The sequence below is a fragment of the Abramis brama genome (assembly GCF_963993115.1).
Source record: "Abramis brama genome assembly, chromosome: 2".
Taxonomy (NCBI): domain Eukaryota; kingdom Metazoa; phylum Chordata; class Actinopteri; order Cypriniformes; family Leuciscidae; genus Abramis; species Abramis brama.
This window is the reverse complement of record NC_139964.1, coordinates 12656831-12677229: the sequence shown is the minus strand read 5'-3', so window position 1 is coordinate 12677229 and position 20399 is coordinate 12656831. Positions and strand designations below refer to the sequence as shown.

The following is a 20399-nucleotide window of genomic DNA, read 5'->3' as shown; positions in this document are numbered from 1 at the left end:
AATAATTGGACTTTGGGTTCGAGTTTTTTAACCGTTTTTAGTGGTTATGAGGAGCAATATGAGAGAGAAATTTGGTAATCATTATTTAGGTAGGCTGCATTAAACCACGTCATGTCATATTGTCAACATAGCTTATGAAGCTGAATAGTGGGTCATTATGTCTAATAATGATTTTTGAAAACTTAAGGCTTTCTTCTTCATAAAACGAGTCATCACATTTTGTATAGGCTACATTTTTATTTTATTTACATTAGTAAGCAGGACATCGTCTTTTTCAAAACATGACATGAGCGAAAGAGGAAAAAAAAATGAAGGCGTCATTGTACCCAGCACTTCTGAAAATGCACTTACGAATGTGTGTCTGTCCCCAGCACATTTCAAACCAAACTGACGCCCATGGCCAAAACAGAAGGTTATGATTTTAAACCGGACTAGGCGCTTCTATTTTCACTGGCACAGCTTTTGTAGTCTTTATGGTAGTGGTGTAGCGGATGATGAAACTCACAGACCAATTGCATGCGAGTAAAGACATCCCACGTGATAACCCTCAGCCAATCAAGTTTGAGCATTCCAGGCAGTAAACATTGCGAGTTTACGGTGCAGACAGATGAGAGAGAGGCAAGTTACACAGGAAAAGACGGTAGAAATAAAAAAGAAAGATAGCGATACATGAGGAAACCAAAGGGAGCGAAACAGGCGAGTGAGGCGGATAAAGTTGAGGAAAAGACTGAGGCGGAGAAAGGGAGAGAAACTGACGAGTGAGGCGGAGGAAGTTGAGAAAAAGACGAGTGAGGCGGAGAAAGTTGAGGAAAAGACTGAGACGGAGAAAGGGAGAGATACAGACGAGTGAGACGGAGAAAGGGAGAGATACAGACGAGTGAGACGGAGAAAGGGAGAGATACAGAAGAGTGAGGCGGAGAAAGGGAGAGATACAGACGAGTGAGGCGGAGAAAGGGAGAGATACAGACGAGTGAGGCGGAGAAAGTTGAGGAAAAGACTGAGACGGAGAAAGGGAGAGATACAGACGAGTGAGACGGAGAAAAGGAGAGATACAGACGAGTGAGACGGAGAAAAGGAGAGATACAGAAGAGTGAGACGGAGAAAGGGAGAGATACAGACGAGTGAGGCGGAGAAAAGGAGAGATACAGACGAGTGAGGCGGAGAAAGGGAGAGATACAGACGAGTGAGACGGAGAAAAGGAGAGATACAGAAGAGTGAGGCGGAGAAAGGGAGAGATACAGACGAGTGAGGCGGAGAAAGGGAGAGATACAGACGAGTGAGACGGAGAAAGGGAGAGATACAGACGAGTGAGGCGGAGAAAGGGAGAGATACAGACGAGTGAGACGGAGAAAAGGAGAGATACAGAAGAGTGAGACGGAGAAAGGGAGAGATACAGACGAGTGAGACGGAGAAAAGGAGAGATACAGACGAGTGAGGCGGAGAAAGGGAGAGATACAGACGAGTGAGACGGAGAAAAGGAGAGATACAGAAGAGTGAGGCGGAGAAAGGGAGAGATACAGACGAGTGAGGCGGAGAAAGGGAGAGATACAGACGAGTGAGACGGAGAAAGGGAGAGATACAGACGAGTGAGGCGGAGAAAGGGAGAGATACAGACGAGTGAGACGGAGAAAGGGAGAGATACAGACGAGTGAGGCGGAGAAAGGGAGAGATACAGACGAGTGAGGCGGAGAGATACAGACGAGTGAGGCGGAGAAAGGGAGAGATACAGACGAGTGAGGCGGAGAGATACAGACGAGTGAGGCGGAGAAAGGGAGAGATACAGACGAGTGAGGCGGAGAGATACAGACGAGTGAGGCGGAGAAAGGGAGAGATACAGACGAGTGAGGCAGAGAAAGGGAGAGATACAGACGAGTGAGGCGGAGAGATAACGTTACAGACGAGTGAGGCGGAGAAAGGGAGAGATACAGACGAGTGAGGCGGAGAAAGTTGAGGAAAAGACAAGTGAGACGGAGAAAGGGAGAGATACAGACAAGTGAGACGGAGAAAAGGAGAGATACAGAAGAGTGAGACGGAGAAAGGTTGAGAAAAATAAGGAACAAATGGCGCTCTCCAAAAAAAGAAAAGTGGACAGTGAAAATAGAGCATTTAATCCAGAATGGACAGACTCATTTCTGTTCATACTTCCGACTGGGAGCACTAAACCAGTGTGTCTCATATGTTCAGAAACCGTGGCACTTATTAAAAGTGGCAATGTGAAACGCCATTATGAGACAAAACATAAAGGTTATGAACAAACATACCCACTCAAATCTGAATTAAGATCACAGAAAATAAGTAGTCTCAGAGCCCAATATGACCAGTCCACCAGGATCCTGAGCCACACATTCACTGCCCAACAACGTGCTCATGAGTGTTCCCTCAGAGTTGCTTGGATTTTGGGTCAACACAAAAAGCCATTTACTGATGGAGGGGTTGTCAAAGAATGCATGAGTGCAGTAGCTGAAACACTACTTGAGGGAAAACAAAAACAAGAGCTTTGTGATAAAATAAAGCAAATACCCATGTCAGCATCATCTGCCACAAAGAAAAGTGAAATATTAACTCAGGATGTGCTAACCCAGCTAGATGAAGCCATGCATAAGGCACCATGTGTAGGCTTAGCTGTGGATGAGTCCACTGACATGTGTGACAATGCTCAGCTGTTAGTGTATGCCAGGTTTTTCAACACAGACCAGAAAGCATTCTGTGAAGACCTGTTAGGTGTCACTCCCCTTCAGACCAGTACAAGAGGAGAAGACATCTACCTGGCCATTAAGGAGATGTTAACAAAAAGAGGAATAGAGCCAAAACAAGTGGTTTCAATAACCACAGATGGAGCCCCTGCTATGATAGGGAGAGAGAAAGGAGCTGTAGCAAGACTGAAAGAGGACAATCCTGAGCTCATAGCTTACCATTGCATCATTCATCAATCTGTCCTCTGTGCCTCCCTGTCAGATGAGCATGCTGAGGTGATGAATACAATGATGAAAATGATCAATTTTCTCAGAGCATCCTCTTCCTACCAGCATCGCATGCTTAGGGAATTCCTCAGAGAAGTTGATGCCAATGCTGATGATCTTTTGCTGCACAACAATGTGAGATGGCTCAGCAAAGGCAGGGTGTTAGCGCGCTTTTGGTCCATCAGGAGGGAATTAGCATCTTTTTTGGCAGAGCTAAGAAGTCAGAAGGCAACACAGTTTTCTCTCTTTATAGAAAATGAGAAATGGATGGATAATGTGGCCTTTTTGGTTGATATCACTTCACATCTGAATGAACTGAATTTGAGGTTACAGGGCAAGGACAATTCAATTTGTGAACTGATGACAGCTGTCCGCTCCTTTCAGAGGAAACTTGAGGTTTTCAAGGAAGACCTGCAGGGAGACTGTGTACACTTCCCAGCAGTGCAGGAACAGGTTCAGGGACAGAGAGATTTGTCTTCTTTTGTTAAATTTATTGATAAGCTGATTGTAAACTTCAGCAACCGTTTTGACAGCTTCAGCTTTGGAGAGCAGCTCACCATGTTCATTCAGAATCCATTTCTGATCACAGATGTCAGGGGGTTCTCGAAGGAAGTCACACAGCACTTTAAATGGGTAAATGCTGGGCCTCTCCAGATGCAATTGGTTGATCTCCAAGCAGATGTGGCCCTGAAAGAGCAGTTTGTAAGAACTGACCCTTCCCTTTTCTGGCTCCAAATGGTCCCTGAGACAGCTTTTCCAGGTCTGAGGAAAGTAGCCCTATACATCTTGACCATGTTTGGCTCCACATACAACTGCGAAGCAGCTTTCTCCACAATGAACTTTATCAAAAATAAATATCGTTCCAGGCTCACGAATGAGCACCTTCACATGTGTATGAGAATGGCCCTGACTCCATTCAAGCCCAGGTTTAAAATCCTGGCAAGACAAGCTAGAGCTCAATTCTCTCACTGAGCAAAAAAGTGGGGGAGTGGGATATAAGATGGGAAGAAAGTGATACTCTAAAACTGTTCAATTGTTAAGATGTGTTGAGATTTATTATCTGTAAAATTGGTTGAGACTGTTGAGTCAATATGTGAAACAGAAAAGGGGACATTTTCCTCCCTTTTATTATTCTGAAGTTAAGCACTTTTTTTGAACATGCACAATTTTCACATTTTATTTATTTTCTTATTTTGAAATGCAGCCCTACTTTTATATAGTTAATGAGAGAATATTATACATATCTACTACAGTCATTCATATATGTTCAGTTCTATGTTATGTGACAATAAATATTGTCAAAAAGTTTTTGAATTTTACTGAATTCATTTGATTTGTCAGTCAGGTATTGATTACATGCAGATGTTGTTACAACTACTACGCTACTTGAATATATATGACACTAAATAGTTAGACATTATGATCTTCCGGACCTTTGCTTCAAGAAATTTTCTCTAACTGGACCTCTTTAAATTTTAGTTGAATACCCCTGTTCTAAAGGAATAACTTTATTATGATTAATAAATTCAAAAAAAGATTTGGCTGAATTGGCACAATATATTGACGTATAGAATTTGGAGCAAAAAGAAGCTATTTCCCTAGGATTCTCCAGAACTCTATCGTTTGTACGGAGACGATCAACCGAAACATTCGCAGCATTGGATCTTTCCAACCTAAAAAAGTAGGCTGAATTTTGCTCTCCTTCTTCCAGCCATTTTTTCCTGGATCTAACATAGGCTCCTTTAGCTTTGGATCTATAGAGGTCATCTAATTTACTTTGAAGTTTGGAATATTCAATGCTTTGAATGTCTGTCAATGGTTCCTTAAATGAAATAGCAGATAGTTGTGAAAGAACTTCATCCTCTATTGATCTATTTTGCATGCTATATTACTTCCAAATTTTCTTAAGAATTTCCCTAATTCATATTTTAAAAGTTCCCAGTTACTTCCAAAAGATTTTTGTGATTTAGCCCTTTCCCAGTAAATTTGGATTAGTTCAATAATCTGTTGTTTGGCCTTTTCATATTTAAGGAGGGAGCTATTTAATTTCCAGAATGAAGGCTTGCAGGCATTAATTACGATATTTTGCGATAAATTAACTAAAATGTAAATGGCATTATGGTCAGTAAGTGGGCTGTTACTAATATTAATAGAGATATTATTGCTACACAATGTTTTAGAAATCAACCAATAATCAATTCTGGACTGCCTTGAATGGTCTTTGTTACTCCAGGTGTACTGTATTACATCCGGATACATTTCTCTCCAGATGTCAACTAAGTCAAATTTATCCATAAATGCTACAAGATTTGAGTTTGGGGAAACTGTTTTTCTTGGTGGGTGCCTATCTAGCATGTTATTCATTGCAATGTTAAAATCACCACCTAAAAGCAGAAAAGCAGAAGGATATTTGCCTAAAGCATATGAAAGTTTTTGATCTAGGGTGTTAAAGAAAGCACAGTTTTCTGTAACAGAGTTGTAACCATAGATGTTGACAATAATCAACATAAAATGATTGACAACTACAACCATTAGCAAGAAGTGTCCTGAAGGATCAATGAGTCGCCCGCTGTGTGAGGTGAATCGCTCGCTGTGTGAGGAAAGTGAGTCGCCCGCTGTGTGAGGTGAATCGCCCGCTGTGTGAGGAGAGTGAGTCGCTCGCTGTGTGAGGTGAATCGCCCGCTGTGTGAGGAAAGTGAGTCGCCCGCTGTGTGAGGTGAATCGCTCGCTGTGTGAGGAGAGTGAGTCGCTCGCTGTGTGAGGAGAGTGAGTCGCCCGCTGTGTGAGGTGAATCGCCCGCTGTGTGAGGAAAGTGAGTCGCCCGCTGTGTGAGGAGAGTGAATCGCCCGCTGTGTGAGGAAAGTGAGTCGCTCGCTGTGTGAGGAGAGTGAGTCGCTCGCTGTGTGAGGAAAGTGAGTCGCCCGCTGTGTGAGGAAAGTGAGTCGCCCGCTGTGTGAGGAGAGTGAATCGCCCGCTGTGTGAGGAGAGTGAGTCGCTCGCTGTGTGAGGAGAGTGAGTCGCTCGCTGTGTGAGGAAAGTGAGTCGCCCGCTGTGTGAGGAAAGTGAGTCGCTCGCTGTGTGAGGAAAGTGAGTCGCCCGCTGTGTGAGGTGAATCGCTCGCTGTGTGAGGAAAGTGAGTCGCCCGCTGTGTGAGGAGAGTGAGTCGCTCGCTGTGTGAGGAAAGTGAGTCGCCCGCTGTGTGAGGTGAATCGCTCGCTGTGTGAGGAAAGTGAGTCGCTCGCTGTGTGAGGTGAATCGCCCACTGTGTGAGGAGAGTGAATCGCCCGCTGTGTGAGGAAAGTGAGTCGCCCGCTGTGTGAGGAAAGTGAGTCGCTCGCTGTGTGAGGTGAATCGCCCACTGTGTGAGGAGAGTGAATCGCCCGCTGTGTGAGGAAAGTGAGTCGCCCGCTGTGTGAGGAAAGTGAGTCGCTCGCTGTGTGAGGTGAATCGCTCGCTGTGTGAGGAAAGTTGAGTCGCTCGCTGTGTGAGGTGAATCGCCCACTGTGTGAGGAAAGTGAGTCGCCCGCTGTGTGAGGAAAGTGAGTCGCCCGCTGTGTGAGGAAAGTGAGTCGCCCGCTGTGTGAGGAAAGTGAGTCGCCCGCTGTGTGAGGAGAGTGAGTCGCTCGCTGTGTGAGGTGAATCGCCCGCTGTGTGAGGAAAGTGAGTCGCCCGCTGTGTGAGGAGAGTGAGTCGCTCGCTGTGTGAGGAAAGTGAGTCGCCCGCTGTGTGAGGAGAGTGAGTCGCTCGCTGTGTGAGGTGAATCGCCCGCTGTGTGAGGAGAGTGAGTCGCTCGCTGTGTGAGGTGAATCGCCCGCTGTGTGAGGAAAGTGAGTCGCCCGCTGTGTGAGGTGAATCGCTCGCTGTGTGAGGAGAGTGAGTCGCTCGCTGTGTGAGGAGAGTGAGTCGCCCGCTGTGTGAGGTGAATCGCCCGCTGTGTGAGGAAAGTGAGTCGCCCGCTGTGTGAGGAGAGTGAATCGCCCGCTGTGTGAGGAAAGTGAGTCGCTCGCTGTGTGAGGAGAGTGAGTCGCTCGCTGTGTGAGGAAAGTGAGTCGCCCGCTGTGTGAGGAAAGTGAGTCGCTCGCTGTGTGAGGTGAATCGCCCGCTGTGTGAGGTGAATCGCCCGCTGTGTGAGGAAAGTGAGTCGCCCGCTGTGTGAGGTGAGTCGCCCGCTGTGTGAGGAGAGTGAGTCGCCCGCTGTGTGAGGAAAGTGAGTCGCTCGCTGTGTGAGGTGAATCGCCCGCTGTGTGAGGAAAGTGAGTCGCTCGCTGTGTGAGGTGAATCGCCCGCTGTGTGAGGTGAGTCGCTCGCTGTGTGAGGAAAGTGAGTCGCTCGCTGTGTGAGGTGAATCGCCCGCTGTGTGAGGAAAGTGAGTCGCCCGCTGTGTGAGGTGAGTCGCCCGCTGTGTGAGGAGAGTGAGTCGCCCGCTGTGTGAGGAAAGTGAGTCGCCCGCTGTGTGAGGTGAGTCGCCCGCTGTGTGAGGAGAGTGAGTCGCCCGCTGTGTGAGGTGAGTCGCCCGCTGTGTGAGGAGAGTGAGTCGCCGGCTGTGTGAGGAAAGTGAGTCGCCGGCTGTGTGAGGAGAGTGAGTCGCCCGCTGTGTGAGGAGAGTGAGTCGCCCGCTGTGTGAGGAGAGTGAGTCGCCCGCTGTGTGAGGAGAGTGAGTCGCCGGCTGTGTGAGGAGAGTGAGTCGCCCGCTGTGTGAGGAGAGTGAGTCGCCCGTTGTGTGAGGAGAGTGAGTCGCCCGCTGTGTGAGGAGAGTGAGTCGCCCGCTGTGTGAGGAGAGTGAGTCGCCGGCTGTGTGAGGAGAGTGAGTCGCCCGCTGTGTGAGGAGAGTGAGTCGCCCGTTGTGTGAGGAGAGTGAGTCGCCCGCTGTGTGAGGAGAGTGAGTCGCCCGCTGTGTGAGGAGAGTGAGTCGCCCGTTGTGTGAGGAGGGTACGTATACAGATCCACCGCTGGCCTATCAGTGTGAAAGTCAGTAGCTAGTGGCTATAGTAAAGTGACAAATCATTAGTCCTATTTTTGAACCTTCCGGCCCGCCATACCCAGCAACATATTTCTGCATCAAATGTCAGCGAGTGGTGCAGAAGCTCATTAAAGTGGGATTTGAGTGTGCCGTATGGACTCTTAGTCTGGCTGTACTGAAGACGAAGTGGTTTGACCAATCAGATGAAAGGGGTGTTTCAGCGCCGCCCACATGTGCGAACGAAATATCAAAGCCATAAACCGATTTGTAAACCACAAACTAAAATTGAGAAATCGAGCAGAAATCTCATTTTCCGTTTATTAAACTAAACAAAAAAACAAATCAACGATTTGTCTTTTAATTTCTCGTTATTCCATTCCAAATAGGAAATGAAATGATCAGATGATACACGGACCGAGCTCATTTAAGATGTCGTGTAGAGCTGGATGTGGTTAGAGAGACGGAAGGGGAAGGAAATATATATTAGTTGCTGACTCTCATTGTTCTCTCAGTACGGAAGAGAACGACAGTAACGTTTGTCACACAGAATTTGGTCTTTTATTTAAGCGAAACGCTTGTCAAATTTCATCATGTTGGACGTCCTGCTGCTCTTTTCCAGCATCTGTACAGGTGAGTTTGAGACTCTCAGCTCTTTTACACAGAGTTTGACATCTTCTCTTGTTTTTCCTCTGTTATCACATGATCATCAGACTCATATGGATGATATTTGTCAGTTATTATTCTGGCCTGCTTATTTCTCTTGCTCACACATAACAGCTCTATATAATGATATTTGTGTTTTCAGCTGTTGTTGTTGGAGCTCCACAGACAATTACTGGATACAGAGGAGAGAGAGTTGACATCAGATGCTCATATGAATCTGGATATGAATCATATTCAAAGTATTTTTGTAAAGGGGAGTGTCCAATCATTGGAAATAAAAACATCATGGTTGAATCAGGATCTCGAGCTAAAGACGAGAGATTCTCTCTGACTGACGACACGACGGCCAGAGTTTTCACCGTCACCATCACTGATCTGAGAACAGAGGATGAAGGCCAATACTGGTGTGTTGTGAGGAGGACTAAGCTATTGCCTGATGTCTACTCAGAGATTTTGTTGCTGGTTAAACTAGGTGAGTGATTATATTTATTAGAAGTGTACCTGTAGTAGAAATGAACTATAAGGGAATAGGCCAGTTGGCTATTAAATAAAAGAAGGCCACAATATTTTTTTCAAAGCAGCTTCACAGTAATAAACAGGGAAATAACAGTTTCATTGGTGCAAAGTTGATAAATTATAAAATCACTTCAGCTACAGGTTGTATTGTCTCTTTCTCCCATCATCCTGTGCATCAGCTGTTACACAACTGTGCTCCATTCTCTAATGTAGAGCGTCTGGGTAAAGCTGAGCTACTGTGACATTGACTGTACAGACTGGGAAAAGATGTGTGTGTGGTGGAGGACGCTGGCCTTTCCTCATGTCTAGAAGCAGTGTAGCAGATCTATTACGCCAAGAACAAACACATTAACATTGTCAAATCCGTTACCATGCCAATCACTCCAAGAGTTGTCATGACAGAAATGTAATATATTTAATTCAACTCTAATTGTTAACTAAAACACGAGCTTAATGATCAAGCAAGCTGTAAAGTGTGAGTGTTTTCTGTAGTTTATGCAGAAGTAAATCTATCCATGAAAACTTCAATAGAGAGCAAGAATGTGGAAATTGAGGGAAATCGAGACGGGAAGTAAAGTGAAATTATGAGAAGTGTGTTCACTTACTACTTCATGTTATTATAATATTTTTTTTTCAAAAGCCAGGAGCGTAAAAAAAGAGGAACTTATGACAATTGATTACAGTCATGTGAAAAACATGCTCAACTTCATCCACTAAACTTTATATGTCAACAGGTCTGTGTTATGCAGTCTAGATTGTTCTTATTGTTTTTTTTTTGTTTTTTTGCAATCTCTCTAAATTCAGTTCAGATGAGCTTTATTGGCATGACTGTGTGAAATAGCACAGAATTGCTTATTGGCTCGCTTGCTGAAATTCAGGTAAATTGTGAACTAAATGAGTGAAATAAGTGTCTCTAATGTTTTTATATTTGCTGCACTCAGTAAGGAAGAGCAGCTCGTCCTCTACGACTCCTTTCTCTCTCTCTCTCTCTCTCTCTCTCTCTCTCTCTCTCTCTCTCTCTCTCTCTCTCTCTCTCTCTGTCTGTCTCAGTGCAGCTCGTCCTCTATGACTCCATCAGTGCAGTGTGAACACAGTCTGAGCTCTCTCTCTCTCTCTCTCACCAGCTCTGCTTGTGTCAGCCCTTCTCTACACATAGACTGTGCCGTACCTCGTCAGGAGTACACACTCTCACAGAATTCACAGAAATAGGCTTTAAGATAATCCACAGAAAACAGGTTTGAATTACAGGGTAACATTCACATAGTAAGTACACCAGATAGCAAGCAACCTTTGAAATAATGTTCAGTCAATGTTAAAGTGTCAATGTTAATCACATTGAATCAACATCACTTTTGCACCCGCAATTAATGTTAAATGGCTATGTTAAGATGCACAACTTTTGTTTCAATCGCACTGAATTCATTCAGATTGATGAATCTGAACGTAGTGTTTACATGAACGCTAAACATGTATTCGGGTTGATGTGTGTGTTTATATGTCACAAGCTTCAACTCAGGATAGATTTTTTTTACATGCGCACACTGAACTAATATGCAGAGTTTCCCGCTGTTTGCACTTAACAACCTTAACATTTGAACTGTTGTGTCGTGCTGCTTATATTGATGCCTAAAACCAGTCGTCTGTGGATGAGAAGCAAGGACTGGTGGGCCGTTGTCCTGCTCCACTTCACAGACGCAGTCAAAGGAGGATTATAGAATGACAACACACTCATTTATACAACACTTTATTAATTATTAATTATTAATTCTTTATTTATAAAAATCAACAGAGTATTTTGAGTCTCATTTGCACTGATAAGAAAAAAAGCGCACCGACCCTAGGGGGTTAACATCATGCTGGCAGAGATAAGATTGGTGAATCATTTTACTTTATGATGATAAAAACTATATCACCTGATCATCTTTGTCTCTGGCTTCCTTTGCAACAAATTATGTGTTTCTATAAACACTGTTACAAAGACCACAAACTCGCATAAAAAGCCAAGAGTCAAACTGACCAACTAAAGGAAACACCGATCACCATAACAGCGACCAAACATTTCAATAAAACATCAACATCTGTTGATTCTCAATAAGAACTTCTGTAGACGTCTGACAGAAATAAAGTCAGTCTGGTTAGTAATAAGTGAAGCTGGTAATGCTGTTTGTGGAGTTGTTTAATCCTCCTCTGCTGAGATCTTCACAGATTTAATGTCTTCTTTTCTCTTCAGTTGATTTCAGGCTGTGTGCTTTAAGTCAGTTGTAGTTGTGTTTCATTTTCTGAGAGTGCAAGCATGATGTTTAACCAACATCATAACATTGATTCAATTATTACATTTTTTCAACATTAATTGTCAGGTGCAGAAGTGATGTTGATTCAATGTGGTTAACGTTGACACACAAACATTGATTTAACAATTTTTTGATGGTTGCTTGCTTTCGGGGTACGACACCAGACAAAGAACAGAACCAAACAGGGAGAATAAATACACAAGAACTAATGAGATAATTAACAGGACAGGTGGATGGAATCATTAATCAGACACACTGGGAAACTGGGTCAAATGATAAGCACAGGCAGAGCAGAACCAAAAGACCTGGAACAAAACATTCCCCTCCTGCCGATCGACTGTCCTGCACAGTACATCTCCAACCCTAATCAAACACACCTGCCTTTAATTTTCAAGTGATCCTGAAGACATTAATTGGTTGCTTCAGGTGTGTTTGATTAGGGTTGGAGATGAACTGTGCAGGACAGCCGATCGGCAGGAGCAGGATTGGGCACCCCTGCACGGCTAAACTTTTCCCCTGACGCCTGGTTCACACCGGACGCGTAAGCGGCGCGGAACGGAAAATCACGCGCGGTCCGGCGCCTGCCTGTTCACACCAGACGCGTATTCTCCGCGGCGGTCGACAAGCGCTTCTGCTCAGTTGTTGTTTATTCAGAGCTATTTTTTACATCATGGGTAAGTAAATAACCTCATAAAATGAATACACCATGTTTCTGTAACCAAGAAGTTTGTACACTTCTTCTATTAATCCGTTGTCGAGACACACACGCAGCCAGAGAGAGAATATGGTAGACAGTAGTAGTGTAGATATACCGTTGAAATATACATCCTCTCTTCAAATTTATTAAATCTATTTTGTTGTGTTTTTTCTTTGTTTGTTTTCATCTTTCTAGTCTGTTTAGATACACAAATATGATCGCATTTGTCACTCGCGGTATTTTAATTTTTGAAAATTGCTTATATTTTGACAATTGACCGGATTGTCTCGTGTTTCTTGGTGTGACTTCCTGCCGGAATTGACGCGGATCACTCGCGGCTCGCGCAAAAAATAGACCAGACGGCGAAACTGGCGCTTCACGGCGCGGGCCGGCCGCGGAGCGCCGGTGTGAACGACACCATAGGTTAACATGGGCGCCGAAAGGAAGCGGCCTCCGTTCCGCGCCGCTTACGCGTCGCTTCGGCGTCCGGTGTGAACCAGGCCTTAACGAGAACACTAACGTGGAAAAGCATGTTTTGAGTGTCTGTTCTAGAGACACACTGTATGTATTTATATAATCCCTGTAGTAGTGTAAGATATTTATAGCTGAAGGTGTAGTATGATCATACACTCTCAGAAATAGGGGTACAGCAGGAGTCCATTTCTGTCCCCCAAGGTACATATATGTACCTTTTTGACCCTCATATGTCCCCAAGCATTAAAAGGTACAAATATATACCGTTTCTTTTAAAGGTTAAGGTACAATATCAAAAGACAGCCTCTGCTAAGTATTTTTTTTTTTTTAAAGGTTTTAATGATACCTTAATCATTTAAGGTAGATTTTAACTTATCACTATATTTGAGTAGCCTTGAAATAAAGGAAATAAAAGTTTTGTAAGTCAATTTACTGATATTAAATCATTATAACACAGCAAAAACTCCAGTGTTAAATGAACTTTCCTGGGAGTTTATTTGGCTCCAGACTCAAGAGTGTTAAAGTGTTAAAATATGAGTGTTAAATTAACAATCAAGAGTGCTAAAGTTAATGAGCTAATTAAGTGATTCATTGAGTGATGATTGAGCATTATTGAAGACACCTGATGTTAACAAGCAGAATCACTGAAGGAGAAAATATATTTTTTTAAGACACCGTTATGGTGATCAGTGTTTGCTTTAGTTGGTCTTTTGACCCTTAATCTGTTAACATTAGGTTTTGTTTGGCTGTTGTATCCGAGTTATAATGGCTAGATGAACAAAGAGATAAGTTGATCAGGTGGTGTTGGTTATGTTTTGACTTAATCATAATTTGACCTGAATCACTGAACTCATTTAAAGTCTAATCTCTGACTTAAATGCATATTGTTGATTACAGCATCACTGTGATTCCACAGCATAAGATCCAGAATTTTTGAAATAATCTAAAGGATTTCTTAAAAGTTGATCTGATAAAACAAATATTTCTTTTAGGCACACACAGACGTCAAGAATCAGTGTATGAATCTCAACAATGGTGACAAACAGAATATTCAATTAGGGAAAGGAAATTAGTAAGACAATTCAGATCATAATTTATTCATACCGCAATGCATGATGGGAGCCATGAATGAGTTTTGATTGGTGGCACCCAGGATGCACTGCAACATGCTTTATTATTGTCACCATTGTTGAGATTCACAGGCTGATTATTGATGTCAGTGTTTCTTCATAAAGTAATTTTCAATGTCTTTTGATCAGAACAACTTTTAAGAATTTTTGGATTACATCGAAAATGCTGAAAATCTTTTGCTGTAAAATCACAGTGATGCTGTAATCAACAATATACATTTTAGCCTGAGATTAGATTCTAAATGAGTTCAGTGATTCAGGTTAAATTATGATTATGTCAAAACATAACCAACACCACCTGATCAACTTTTCTCTTTGTTCATCTGGCTGATATAACTCAGATACAACAGCCAAACAAATTCTAAAGTTAATGATTAAAGGGTCAAGAGTCCAACTAAAGCAAACACTGATCTCCATAACGGTGTCTTAAAAAAATAAATTTTCTCCTTCCGTGATTCTGCTTGTTAACATCAGGTGTCTTCAATAATGGTCAATCATCACTCAATGAATCACTTAATTAGATCATTAACTTCAACACTCTTGAGTCTGGAGTCATATAAACTCCCAAGAGAGTTAATTTAACATTGGAGTTTTTGCTGTTGGACCTCAAGGTACATATATGTACCCTTTTGAGGATCAAAAAGCATTAAAAGTTACATATATGTACCGTTTCTTTTAAAGGTTAAGGTACAATATTGTACCCTTGAGGGTACAGCCCCAGTGACAAGCCATTGTACCCCTAAAGGTACAATTATGTACTTTATTTTCTGAGAGTGTAGGCGGGATGTTTGCCTCATCTAGTTCTCAATAAACTTGAGGTTTATAAAAATCAAAGTTTATCAAGATTTTCCAATTATAAAAAGGAAAATGTATGGGGTTTCTGGAGTTTTTAAAGATTGAGAATGTTCATACTGTTTGTCACAGAATGCTTTTCTCTATTTTTAGAGCAAAACACATCACCACCACCTTTGTCATCTTCTTCATCATCATCATCTTCATCTCTGATCATCGGCGTGACTGTGGTTCTGCTTCTGCTCATCACTGGATTAATGTTATGTATAGTTACTCTCTACAAGAAGCATCAGACTCGAAGTAAACCAGCTAACAATGTTTTCAGAAGTTTAGAAGTTTATCAGTCATTTATTTGTCAGAATAATGTTTATAGTTGTTTGCCAGTCAATTACATTGTTGTCTGTGGAATGAGTGAATAGAAAGATGTTGCTTCCCCCTGCTGGTCACAACTAGTCAATGCAAGACTGATATATTTAGAATCAATGTGAATTATTATTGGAATTATTTATGACTATATTTAATGTACTATATTTGTTTTACAGACCCCGATTTAGCCTTTAAAATATCTGAACCTGGAACAGAAAACAGTGAAGCGGTGTGTAAAGTCAAATTGTTGACAAGGAAGTGTTTGAATGAACGACCTTTATCAAAAGCTGTAAATAATTTCTCTTTCTCAGGTTCCTCAACCGCTGTATGAGGAGATTAAAGACGCCAGACTTCACACTGACTGCAAAACCACCCAGTTACCCATAATACCCTCTGATTCTTCTAAAACTGTTTATGCTACAGCACAATTACCCACAAACCCCTCTGATTCTTGTAACCCTGTTTATGCAACTCCACAATTACCCACAAACCCCTCTGATTCTTCTAGTACGGTTTATGCTACTCCACAATTACCCACAAACCCCTCTGATTCTTCTAAAACAAGTTATGCTACTCCACAATTACCCACAAACCCCTCTGATTCTTCTAAAACGGTTTATGCTACACCACAATTACCCACAAACCCCTCTGATTCTTGTAACCCTGTTTATGCAACTCCACAATTACCCACAAACCCCTCTGATTCTTCTAGTACGGTTTATTCTACTCCACAATTACCCACAAACCCCTCTGATTCTTCTAAAACAGTTTATGCTACACCACAATTACCCACAAACCCCTCTGATTCTTGTAACCCTGTTTATGCAACTCCACAATTACCCACAAACCCCTCTGATTCTTCTAGTACGGTTTATGCTACTCCACAATTACCCACAAACCCCTCTGATTCTTCTAGTACGGTTTATTCTACTCCACAATTACCCACAAACCCCTCTGATTCTTCTAAAACAGTTTATGCTACTCCACAATTACCCACAAACCCCTCTGATTCTTCTAAAACTGTTTATGCTACTCCACAATTACCCACAAACCCCTCTGATTCTTCTAGTACAGTTCATGCTACAGTTTAACAGTTTGCCTTTTTAAAGGTGCATTGTGTAACATTTAGAAGGATCTGTAGACAGAAATGCAATATAATATACATAACTATGTTTTCAGTGGTGTATAAAGACCTTATATAATGAACCGTTATGTTTTTATTACCTTAGAATTAGGGCTGCACGATTAATCGCAATAAAACCACACGCATATTTTATGCGCAGCTTGTCAGTGGAGTGCGGCTGATTGGTAGTAAATACTGCCCCATTTGAACACCAGAGGGCGCTCTCAAGCAAACACGCTAAATATTCCCCGCCGCAGAAGTACAATAATGCGTATCATTCCAGGAAATCCCGATCGCTGTCTCTGAATAAACAGAAGATCGAAGCGCTTTGATTAAACATGACTTATAAATACACGACTGCCTTATTCTGTGTAAGAAGCTCATCATCTCACAGAAGGAGGAGCTCAGCTGTCGTTATGAAGTGAGTTTGGAGTAAATGCATGTTATTAAATGTTGTCTGTTGTTGGACGAGGTTCATAAATGCTTCTCATGTTTTGGAAAGATGTTTGACGCGTGTTGTTTTTTCAAATGCACGTTATAAGTGACTCAAACTCACAGTGCTTTCAGAGTGAGCAGTGTTTACAGAGCCGTACATCAATGACAAACTACACATAAAAAATAATTGCAGCCTTTGCGATTTTAAAATCAGAATAAGCCATCTCGATTTAAGTGCGATTACATGTAAATTGCGATTAATCGTGCAGTGTAGAGGCATTTCTCTACACACACACCGCGGGTCCCCTTAAATCAACATGTTTCTACAGTGGCCCTAAACGGACAAACGCGTTTCGTGTAATGAAGCTAGCTAAAGTCAGCGAATAAAACACTGACACAATGATGAATAAGTAACAATAATATTTGCAATAACATATCGTTTTAATGAATAATAAAGTAAACATAATGTCTTAATTTATCTTTGTAAAGAAACCTCATTGTTTAACTGGCCACTTTCTGCTTTCTCCCGACAACTCATATTTTCCTGTCGGCCACCGTAACTTCTGTTGGTTGTAATACCAATCTCACCACTAGATGCCGCTAAAAATCACACACTGCATCTTTAAATAGAACCTTAAAGAGAGGGCCTAAAATTAACACTCGCCAAGTGCCAAATGCAAGTTGCCAGTTGGCCGATAACATTTTTATAAATTCTACCCATGCATGAATGTGAACAAACATGAGCAATGCTCTGGACAGTTGCATCTTTACGAAAGTTATTAGTATATTAGATCCGTGCATTGACTCTTAAAGTGACAGCAGCCTAATATTGCTGCTGCTGTCTGTGTTTTTAATGTTAATCAAACAACAGGACAATGGGAAAATCACTCCCTGCTCTTGACTGAATAACTTTTGTAACTTTAGTAAGAATTACAAGGATGTTTAATTTATATAGTGAAGACTATGCAGTGTAATTTTACATTTGCTTCCTTATTTAATTTCTGTACCTGAAAACTACTATTAGATATACCTGAATAACCTGTAAAGCACTGTTTAATTCATTTGTATCTGTAATATTGTCTTTATTTGTGCTTTTGCTTGTAATTTGATTATTTGTTCTTCTATTTTATTACTGACTGTTTACTTGTCTTTCATAATGTTTGAAATGTATAATAGGCTTGTAGTTTTAGCTGTGGTATTGACATTGGAATAGAGAATTGTTCAATTTCACTGGTATCTACAGTTTTGATGTCATTATTTCCTGTTTTTGCAAAAACAGTTTCATAGCCGGAAAAAAATATATATTTATGGCCTTTACATTTTAAGTCACTGGCCATAGACAGGTGTGGCAAAAAGTTAGTTTTAGTCCCTGTTTGAAGAGTTCTGTCAGGTGATTCATACACTGTAAGATCTAATTAGTCTTAATTAAAAAAAAAGCATGCAAACCGATTGCCTTTAAAAAACAAGTGAAGTGAAATAGTATGTTTTACTAACAAATGCTTAGATAGTATAGTGCACTTACACAAGAGTACTGTTACAAAAAATACTAATAATAATTGTTACCATTGTTGTGTTTTGCATGCTGAATGTTGAAGTCTGTGTGTGACTCAAGCATGATCAATTGCAAAATATTTTCACAAATATAGAGAGATTATATCAACCCAATTAAACGTTTCACCATTCACCTTGTTTGACTACATCCAGCGCAGCACAGACCGATTGGCGGCTGACTTGAAGCAGTGCATGCCGGTTAGAAATTGTGTCTGACTTGAGACAGCGCCGAATCCACGTTACTGTGTCTGTGACGTATGCCATCAAAGCACGCGAGAGCGATTGGAGAGCAGCCGGAGGACTCAGCCAGGGCAGTTTCTCCAGAGCGACTCTGATGACTCTGAGCTCTGATGACGACACAACTGATTCATGATTGGCTGGATTCATCGCATGACAACGATCAAGTGTTTTTCGTGTTTATTCTCCCATCTTCAGTTCCACTAATGCTCTCAAATCTGTTTTTTTATAACAGTAAACACTCGTTTCATATAGTAGCGATGTGATATTGTGTCATGTTTATCAAAATAAAAAACGTAGGCCCCACTTCATTGACAGTATAGGCTAATTTAAACTCTATTCTTGATCACCGCGAGATGCATGCCGGTTAGAAATGTGTCCGAGTGTGGTCCGACTTGCTCTGATGTCATGCTGACGTATGTAAAATATACGCAGTTTCTCTCCACCGACTGCGCTGATCTAAAGCACGATGGGAAACGACTTGCTGACGACACAGCTTAATGCTCATTGGTTTAAACAACCGTGATGTATTGATCTCTTTTAAAATGTTTGATTTTAAAACTCTGATATTGTGATTTTATGTATATATTATGTGTGATTATTCCCAAACTCTCTGACAGCACAATCTGTGATTGTTGTCATATTTCTAAAAAACATTAAAAAAGGTGTCTGTATAATAGTAAAAATTATGTATTTCGAATGGAAATAAATAACAGTACTTTGGGTGTCTTGTTCATCATATTTATTTTCATATAAAAGCAACAGAACTTAAATTACATCCAGTTTATTAGCAACACCGTACATGAGTGTGAATCCCGCGATCTCCACTATTGATCTCGTAGACGTCTGATCCACTACGAGGAGAGAGAACTGTCCGGCTTGCCTGGGCTTTTTTCACTCTGTCCCTCACTGACGTTTCTAGTAGGGCTGGGCGATTTAAATCGCGATATTGTTATGCGCATCTCGTCAGTAAAGCCGGTTCCTTGATTAGTAGTAAATCGCCATCACCTGCTTTCAGATGGAGCGGCATTTACTACAAAGAGCCGTAGTTAACTGACAAGCTGAGCCAAATCACATCAATATCGCGGACGTATCGCCAGCGATATTTAATGCGATATGGCTCAGCTTGTCAGTTAACTACGGCTCTTTGTACACAGCAAACACTCCTGTGTTAAATTAACACTCCTGGGAGTGTATGAGTCCACACTCAAGAGTGTTAAAGTTAATGAGATAATTAAGTGATTAATTTAGTGATGATTGAACATTATTGAAGACACCTGATGTTAACAAGCAGAATCACTGAAGGAGAAAATCTCAAATTGTAAGCCACCATTATGACGATCAATGGTTGCTTTAGTTGGACTCTTGACCCATATATTATTAACTTTAGATTTTGTTTGGCTGTTGTATCTGGCTTATAATCGCCAGTTGAACAAAGAAAAAAGAGATGGTGTTGGTTATATTATAACAATCATCATTTGAACTTGATCACTGAACTCATTAAGATCCTTCTTTCTGACTTCGATTTATGTTGTTGGTTACAGCATAACTGTGAATCTGCATAAATGCCCAGAATTTTTGATATAATATAAAGGATTTCTTAAAAGTTGTTTAAAAAAAAAATCATTATTTTAGGCACACACAGACGTCAAGATTCAGCCTATGCATCTCAACAATGGTGACGAGCAGAATATTCAATTAGGAAAAGTCAATTACATAGACAATTCAGATCATAATTTATTCATACCGCAATGCATGATGGGAGCCATTAATGAGTTGTGATTGGTGGCAGCCACTGCAACATGTTTTTATTATTGTCACCATTGTTGAGATTCACAGGCTGATTATTGATGTCTGTGTTTTAAATGAATTTGTCCGAATATCTTTTGATCAGAACAATGTTTATTAAATATTTTGAATTAAAGTACTGATAATCGTAAAATATAATCACAAAACTGCTGCTAACAAGTTAAACCAAACTATCTCAGTAAGTTTCCTTTTTCAGATCACAGCATGATTATGTCAAAACATAACCAACACTATAAGATAACATTTTACTTTGTTCATTTAACTGGTATAAATCAATAACAGCAGACAAACAACAATAAATATTAAATTAAACATATAATGGTCTAGAGCCCAACTAAAGCAAACACCCATCACCTTAATGGTAACTTACAATTTGTGATTTTCTCCTTCAGTGA

At 41.4% G+C, this 20399-nt stretch overlaps 2 protein-coding genes across 2 annotated transcripts; both read left to right on the top strand.

Annotated features, from left to right (window-relative positions):
• Positions 1-2060: 2060 nt before the first annotated feature.
• On the top strand, positions 2061-3932 carry LOC311077933 (SCAN domain-containing protein 3-like; the record flags this gene model as incomplete). The annotated part of the gene is made up of 1 exon (XM_084106578.1): positions 2061-3932. The coding sequence occupies one exon, from the start codon at positions 2061-2063 to the stop codon at positions 3930-3932; it is 1872 nt and encodes a 623-aa protein (XP_083962704.1).
• An 8128-nt stretch (positions 3933-12060) lies between these two features.
• Positions 12061-18913, top strand: LOC311077932 (uncharacterized protein; the record flags this gene model as incomplete). Its single annotated transcript, XM_084106577.1, has 4 exons — positions 12061-12064; positions 14637-14783; positions 15026-15078; positions 15161-18913. The coding sequence occupies 4 exons, from the start codon at positions 12061-12063 to the stop codon at positions 15938-15940; spliced, it is 984 nt and encodes a 327-aa protein (XP_083962703.1). The 3' UTR covers positions 15941-18913.
• Positions 18914-20399: the final 1486 nt, after the last annotated feature.